This window comes from Bos javanicus, chromosome 7 (genome assembly GCF_032452875.1).
Source record: "Bos javanicus breed banteng chromosome 7, ARS-OSU_banteng_1.0, whole genome shotgun sequence".
NCBI classification, from domain to species: Eukaryota; Metazoa; Chordata; class Mammalia; order Artiodactyla; family Bovidae; genus Bos; species Bos javanicus.
The window spans coordinates 18,502,897-18,511,212 of record NC_083874.1 but is presented as its reverse complement, the minus strand read 5'-3'; the positions used below and the strand labels follow the sequence as shown (position 1 = coordinate 18,511,212).

The following is an 8,316-nucleotide window of genomic DNA, read 5'->3' as shown; positions in this document are numbered from 1 at the left end:
CTCAAGCTTAGAGGTGCGGGGATTCATTCATTCATTCACTTATTCAACAAACATGAATTGGGTAGTTCTTTGGGCCAGAAATGTATTCAAATGACAGGCATGCTGGCCAGCTCTAATATCTGTTCTCTCTTCCATGGTAATAGAACCCCTGGTTTTCAGCTGGACCATTGGCCATTCAGAATAGACTACATTTCCCAACATCCTTTCAGGCAAGTGTAGCCATATGACTGAGTTCTGGCTAGTGGAGTATGAGCAAAACTGGTGTATGGGATTTCTGGGAAGTGTCCTTAAAGAGAAAGGGTAAGCTCTTCCTTCTCATTGAGTGGAATGCAGATGTGATGGCTAGAGCTCAAGCAGCTACTGTGCTCTATGAGGAGAAGGGCACTTGCTGAGGGGGTGGGACAATAAGACAAAAGGAACCTGGGGCCTGGACACTGTGGCACCTCCATGTTATCCCTGGACTGACTACTCAAGTTCATGAGAAATAGCTCTCTGTGCTTAAGCTGCTCTGATGGGGCCTCAGGTCCCGTTGCTAACTCCAAGCCTGACTGCTACACATGTCGCTCCCTGTCTCCACTTCTCCATCCTCATCCCAGTCCATGCCTGCTGGGCAGAGAGGCCTGCTCCTTCTTGGCAGCTCTGGACTTTGACGGCCACCCAGAGTGACTGAGGCAGTGTTCTCTGGATACTGTAGCCTCCGTTTGTGGCCTTAGGGCCAGTGGGCTGGGAGCAAAGCCTCTCAAACACTGGGTAGGAGGTCTTTACCATCTCCCAGGAATAGTGTGCAAGGACCTCAGCCCCCCTCTCTGCACCCCCCCCCACACACACACCAGAGCCATGACCAAGAGCCTACCCTTTGCCATCAGCCATCCAAGAACAGACTCCCTTTTTTCTGAACTACTTTGGAGGTTCCCAGCTAGGTTGGGAAGTGCAGATAGCAAGACACAAGTGAAAAACACTCTCGTGGGTTTCGCTGGTGGTACAATGGATGAGAATCTGTCCGCCAATGCAGGGGGCATGTGTTCAGTCCCTGGTCCCGGAAGACCCCACATGCCACAGAGCCACTAAGCCCATGTCCCATAACTGCTGAACCTATGCTCTAGAGTCTGAGCACCACAACCACTGAGCCCATGTGCTGCGACTACTGAAGCCCATGTGCCCTCAAGTCTGTGCTCTGCAACAAGAGAAGCCACCACAAAGAGAAGCCCAAACATCGCAATGAAGAGTAGCCGCTGCTCAACACAGCTAGAGAAAGCCTGAGCACAGCGATGAAGACCCAGCACAAGCAAAAAAAAAAAAAGTTAAAAAACCCACTCTAATGTGTGAAAAAGAAGACATTTGACTAAATACAGATATTCACTCATGAAGCCACTAATAGCAGACTGTGTCCAAATCCTATCACCTATGCTGTGCCCCTGAGAAATTCTATACAACTTTCCCTCTCAGATCTTTCTGACCACGCTTGCCCCAGGTTAGCATCCGCCCCTTCTTTGTTGCCCAGAAGACCCTTTCATTGACCCAAGTTTCTGAGGAAAGCTTACACTGGGAGCTGAAGAAACACCGTTATCTATTTACCATAAAATTAAATCACATCCACGCTGGTCTCTGAATCCAACTAGAAATTAAAAGAAACTAAAGGAAAAAAAAATAAAAGAAACTAAAGGAGGCAGAGGCGTACTTAAAATGATACCACATGTGTGTGTGCTAAGTCACTTCAGTCATGTCCGACTCTTTGTGACCCATGGACTGTAGCCCTCCAGACTCCTCTGTCCATGGGATTCTCTAGGCAAGAATACTAGAGTGGGTTGCCATGCCCTCCTCCAGGGGGATCTTCCTGACCCAGGGATTGAACCCACATCTCCTGCATTGGCAGGCAAGTTCTTTACCACTAGTGCCAGCTGGGAAGCCTGAAATGATGCCATGGGGACACCCAATTGACAAAACCCAGATCAGGGGCATCTCTGCAAGATGAAGGACCCAGTGGCCTCAAATAAATAAACTGCAAGGAAAATTAAAGGGAGAAAGATAGCAGGAGAAGCTCTGGATTAGAAGAGACTTTGGACACACCTCCTGGTAGTCCAGTGGTTAAGAATCTGCCTTGCAATGCTGGGTACCCAGCTTCAATCCTGGGCTGGGGGACTAAGATGCCATATGCCACAGAGCAACTGAGCCCAAGTGCCGTGGTTACTGAAGCCCATGAGCTCTGGAGCCCTCACACTACAACTAGAGAATTTGTGTGCCTCAATGAAAGATCCCATGTGATGCAAGGAAGATCTCGCAAAATGCAAGCAAGATCCCAAGTGCCACTGCTAAGACCCAGTGCAGCCAAGCAAGTAAATAATAAATTAAATACTTTTTAAAACCTACAGAACCAATTTTTAAAAATAAATAAAAAATTAAGGAGACTTAGGAGACCATCAGTGACTCTAGATTCTATCTCGGTCCTGCTTCAAATAGCCTAAAAAATCGTACCATAGTATAATAAATGTGCACATGTCCACTTGCTCCCTGGATGTATATTCAACACGATTTAGGAATCATTATAGCATCAAGGTGGTGCTAGTGGTAAAGAACCTGTCTGCCAAAGCAGGAGACACAAGAGACCTGGGTCAGGAAGATCCCCTAGAGAAGGGAATGACATCCCACTCCAGTATTCTTGCCTAGGAAATCCCACGGACAGAGGAGCCTGGCATGCTAGTCTATAGGGTCTCAAAGAGTTGGACATGACTGAAGCGACTTAGCATGCATGCACGCATGAGGAATCATTTCATTCTGGACTTGATACTGGAGTTTGTGAGGTTGCTCTTGAAGGGGTCTTATCTTGTAGAGTAGGGTGTCTCCTCTCGGCACTGTAGACAGTCAGATCAGATCATTCTCTGGGGTGAGACCCTCCCAGGGGCTAAGAGGTATGGAGCAGCATTCTTGGCCCCCACCCACTCGATACCAGAAGGCCCCCAGTCATGATGACCACAGATGCCCCCAGACATCACTCAGTGTCCCCGGGGACACAACATCCCCACCACAGTGGAGAACTACTGCTTTAGAGACACACACTGAAATATTTGTAGGTGAAAAAAACATCTGGAATTTACATCAAAATAGCAAGGGAGGGGCTTCCCTGGTGGCTGAGTGGTAAAGAATCCACCTGACAATGCAGTAGACACAGGTTTGATCCCTGATCTGGGAAGACCTTACGTGCCTTGGAGCAAGTAAGCCCATGTGTTACAATCATTGAGCCTATACTCTAGAGCCTGGTAACTGCTACTACCGAGTCAATGTGTGCCAACTACTGAAGCCCATGTGCCCTAGAGACCGTGCTCTGCAGCAACAGAAGCCACTGCAAGGAGAAGCCTACACACTTCTACTAGAGAGTATCCCCTGCTATCCACAACTAGAGAAAAGCCCACATAGCAACGAGGACCCAGAGCAGCCAAAAATAAAATAAATAAAAATGTTAAACAATATATTTTAAAAAACAGCAAGGAAGGAGGAGAATTAGAGGAGACAAGAATGACCAGGAGTAGATCAATCATTGAATCTGAGGGATGGGTACACATGGGACGATCCCCTGGAGGAGGGCACAGCAACTCACTGCAGTATTCTTGCCTAGAAAATCTCATGGACAGAGGAGCCATGGTCTATTGGGTCGTAAAGAGTCAGGCACGACCAAAGCGACTTAGCACAGCGTGGCAGCACAGATAAATCACTGAATCTGAGTGATGGGTACATGTGGGGAGTCATCGTTCCGTTCTTTCTACCTGAGTGTGTTTGACACTTTCCACTATAAGCAGCTGAAATGATGAGGAAATTTCCATTGAACCCAGAGTTGAGTTCATCATAACCTACTCACGGTGCCCTCAAGGTTGAATCAAACGTGCCTTGCTGGGGATTTCCTTGGGCGGCCCAGTGGTTAAGACTTTGCTTTCCACTGCAATGGGGTGTGGGTTCGGGAGCCCAGGTCCCACATACTCAGTGGCCAAAAACTCAAAACGTTAAAAAGAAAAAATGCTATGCTGATGTAAAATGTCAACGCTCAGGGAAAGCTGGGTGAGGGGTCCATGGGAACTGTCCAGAGCCACTTTGCAATTTTCCTGTAAAGCTAAAATTATTCCAAAGTAACAAGTTTATTGTTTTTTAAGGTTTAAATGAAAGCGAATATTAGGAATCAGGCCCTGTGAACCCAGGATTTGAACTGAGGCATGGTGGCCCCGTCACAGGGCCACCATGGAGATGAGGTACATAACGTCCCTGAGAAGACCACCCTCCCACCCCCACATCCCCTAACTCACCCTCAGATACCAGGAGCCAGCCTTGGGCTCAGCTGGGACTTGCCAGACGGACGGCATGAGGGACTGGGCAGCCCCAGAGTAGCCAGGGGGAGAATCCACTTTCAAACCCACTTTATTATCTAGTCTCCAGGCTAAAAACATGCCTTCCTTCCACCCTGCCCGCCCAGATCTCTACCAGTCTGGGGCTGGCGGGTCTCAGTGGCGTTCTGGGGGCCCCTCCAAGGGCGCACTGGCATCGGCCTCCCCCACAGAGGTGGCACTACAGTGGCGCCGGGAGGTGGCTCGGGTCAGCAGAGCCAGCCTCCGGGAGCGCAGCCGGGCCTGGACAAGCCAGGTCGGCGTGTGGCGGCCAGACAGCGAGGAATCTTCCTCGTCCCCGTGGCTGTCGACGGTGGAGTCAGAGCTGTCCTCCGTGCCGGCCACTGACTGCTTGCACATGGGGCAGGAGCGCCGGACAACCTGGGAGAACCAGGGGTCGATGCACTTGCAGTGGTAGGTATGGGAGCAGGGCAGGACCTTGAGGCGGTCGCCTTCCTCGTACTCATCCAGGCAGATGGCGCAGAGGTCGTTACACCTGGTGAAGGTGCGCACCTGAGCCCTCTGGGTGGCCTGTGCCTTGACTGCCTGCCCGCTGGCCCGCCAGCTCCAGAGCCAACGCCACAGACGCTGCAGGACAAAGACAGCGCTGGTGAGCAGGGCCAGGGCACGGCCCAGCACCCAGGAGACGGCCAGCACCGGGTGGCAGTCCAGGTCCGGGTGGGGCGGGTAGTCGGGCAGCAGGACGACGTGGGCCGCCTTGTCACAGCGCGTGATGACCCGCAGGTCCTGGGAAGCAGCCTCGCCCACGAACACTGATGGGATGGCGATCTGCTGCCGCAGGTCCTCATACACGTGTGCCATGCGCACCAGGTCGTCGGAACGCACATTGTGCACAATGGCCGCCTCAAAGCCGGCCCGCTGGGCGTGCAGCACCTTGAGGTCGAACGTGCAGTCGTAGCGGCGGATCAGCACGATGGCACCCAGGGAGCCGTTGCCCGGCCGTGGGCCCTGGATGGGATGGCATGCGTTGGCTGGCTTGGCCTCCATCAGGTAGCCTCGCACGCCCCCGGGGGCCAGGGGCGCCCCAAACAGGGCTGGCATATCTGCAAAGTCCACCATGCTCGAGTTGCCATCCACCACGGCCCGCACCACCGCCTGCGAGGGAGCAAGCAGCCCCAGCAGCATCAGCGAGATCCTGACTGCCCCCAGGGCCACAGCTGGCTGCTGCTGCCCCATGGCTGGCCCGGCCTTCTCCAGCAGCGGCGTGGAGCTAGGTCCCACTGGGGACTGCCAATGGGAGGCCTCTGGGCATCTCCAGGGCCTCCCAGGGGACCCGTGGCCGGGGAGGGAATGGAGGTGAACTTGAAAAGGTGGCTCAGAGGCAGCTGAGCAGAGCAGCGGGGACCCTGGTGGCCCTACAGCCAGGATCACATTCTGTCCTTGAAGGCTGGTCCCAGGAGGAGATAACCTACCCAGGGGGCCTTCCTGGCAGATGACACTGAGACCAGGAGCCCCCAGGGTTCTAGATGCCCCCAGGCTCTGTGACATCGTCCTGTTACATCCAGTCCCTCCACCCCCTGCCAAGACAGAATTCCTGGGGCTCTGACCTGGGCGCTGGGCAACCTTGGAAAAAACTTCTAGAAGTCTCAGCACATCCCTAGCTCCTGGACCTTGTAAGGGTAAAGCTCAGGGGTGCCACAGAGTGGTTTGCCAGCCCACGCTCCCCACCATGGCATGGATCCAGCCTTCTCACTGACATTCTGCCATCATCATCTCCCCAAGCCTCCTAGAGACCCACTGAAGAAGGGAGTCAATGTTCACCCATTTCGAGATTCCCAGGGGACTTAGACTTGTTCAGGGCACCCTCTGCCCATGAGGTTTTAAAGCCCAAATCCCAGACCTCCTCCCTCCCTCACTCCCCCTTGCTCACTCTGCTCCAGACACACAGATCTCCTTGATGTTCTTCCGTGAACACACCCAGCACAATCCTGCGCCAGGGCCTTTGCATAGTCTGTGCCTCAGTCTGAAAGATCCTATCTCCCCGTGGCCGGCTTTTTCTTACCCTTCAGGTCTCAGTTCTTATGTCTTCAGGGTCTAACTGACTTGATGGGAGGGGTGGGAGAAGTGCAATGTCAGGGCTGGGCTAGCAGGAGCGGGTGACCCAAGTCCCCATCACTTGGGAGACCAGCCGTCCCCAACCGTTTTGACACCAGGGACCTGTTTCCAGGGGCTTCCCAGGCGGTGCCTGTGGTAAAGAATCTGCTCACCAGTGACATGGGTTCAATCCCTGGGTAGGGAAGATTCCCGGGGTAGGACATGGCAATCCACTCCAGTCTTCCTGCCTGAAGAATCCCACGGACAGAGGAGCCTGGTGGGCTACAGTCCATGGGGTCACAGAGTCAGACACAACTGACTACACCACAGCCGTACACACCCGTTTCATGGAGACAAGTTTTCTGTGCACTGGGGATGGGGGGATGGTTTCAGGATGATTCGAGTGCATTACACTTATTGTGCACTTGATTTTTATTATGATTACATCAGCTCCACCTCGGATCGTCAGGCATTAGGTCCCGGAGACCACCTGAACCAGCTTTATTCTCTCAGCTTAGATCTTCCTCTCTATCCGGGTCTCCAACTGTCCCTCATCCAGAGCGCTGGCCATCAGCCTCATGTCCCCTCCCAACTCTTTATCCCAGATCTCCCACTGTGAGTCTGTCACCTGGCTGGGCAATCTACTCAAGCCCTGAATCATTGCTCTGTCATTAACAAGCTTATGCGAGACCAGGTAAGTCACTGAAGCTCTCTGGGCTCTAGCGTCCAGATCTTTCAGATGGGTGTAACAATGAGCAACGTGCCTCATAGGGTCCGTGGTGAGAAAATTAAATGAGATGATGCCTGATTGACGTTCACCATGTGTGTGTTAGTTGCTCAGTCGTGTCCAGTCATGACCCCATGGACTGCACCCCGCCAGGCTCCTCTGTCCATGGGATTTCCCAGGCAAGAATACTGGAGTGGGTTGCCATTCCCTTCTCCAGGGGATCTTCCTGACCCAGGGATCAAACCCAGGTCTCCTGCGTTGCAGGTAGATTCTTTACCATTTGAGCCACCAGGGAAGCCCCTAGGGTCTGAATTTTTCATTCTCCCATAGCAGACTTGCCTCCAGTTCACAACACTTTCAGTACATCACCACATGGCAGTCAAGCATATTTCTAAAGTTTAATCCTGTGGTCTCTCCCATGCTCTAAACTCTCCGATGACTCCCCACTACCCTCTTGAAATCCAAGTTCTTTTCTGTGTCTGACACAGCTCTCCATGGTCAAGCCCCTGCCGGTCTCCAAAACCTCAATAATTTTATTTTTAAAAATTTTACTGTTTTTGGCTGCGCTGGGTCTTCATTGCTTTGCACGGGCTTTCTCTAGTTGTGGTGAGCAAGGGCTACTGTTTGCTGTGCTGGACACACTTCTCATTGCAGTGGCTTCTCTTGTTGCAGAGCACGGGCTCAATGTGGGTGGTCTCCACTGTGGCACATGGGCTCTAGAGCACAGGTTCAATAGTTGTGGCACACGGGCTTAGCTGCTCTGAGGCATATGGGATCTTCCTAAACCAGGAATTGAACCCGTGTCCCCTGCATTGGCAGACATATTCTTATCCAACTGCACCACCAGGGAAGCCCCTCAAATGCTCTTCAATGCTGCGAATACATCATGATTTACTAACCTCTAGAACTTTGCAAATGCTGTTTGTTTCCTCTGCTGGGAACAGAATTCTCTCTCTTCAACCACATTTCACCAGGCTGGCTACTTAATTCCTTACATTGTCTCTGTTGGTTTAATACTTCCCAGAGCAGCCCTCAGCCAATGATAGAGAAGAGACACAGGAGTCAAACAGACCAAAGACCATGTGACAACAGAGGGAGAGATTTCAGTGATGTGACTACTAGCCAAGGAATGTCGAGGGTAGCTAGCAACCACCAGACGCTAGGAGG

General features: G+C 52.3%; 1 protein-coding gene across 1 annotated transcript; it reads right to left on the bottom strand.

The window, feature by feature from the left end:
* Nucleotides 1–4,383: 4,383 nt before the first annotated feature.
* ZNRF4 (zinc and ring finger 4) lies at nucleotides 4,384–6,101 on the bottom strand. The gene is made up of 2 exons (XM_061424811.1): nucleotides 6,086–6,101; nucleotides 4,384–6,013 (listed from the first exon to the last, which is right to left on the bottom strand). Exons 1-2 carry the CDS (start codon nucleotides 6,099–6,101, stop codon nucleotides 4,485–4,487), a joined length of 1,545 nt encoding a protein of 514 aa, XP_061280795.1. The 3' UTR covers nucleotides 4,384–4,484.
* Between the last annotated feature and the right edge of the window lie 2,215 nt (nucleotides 6,102–8,316).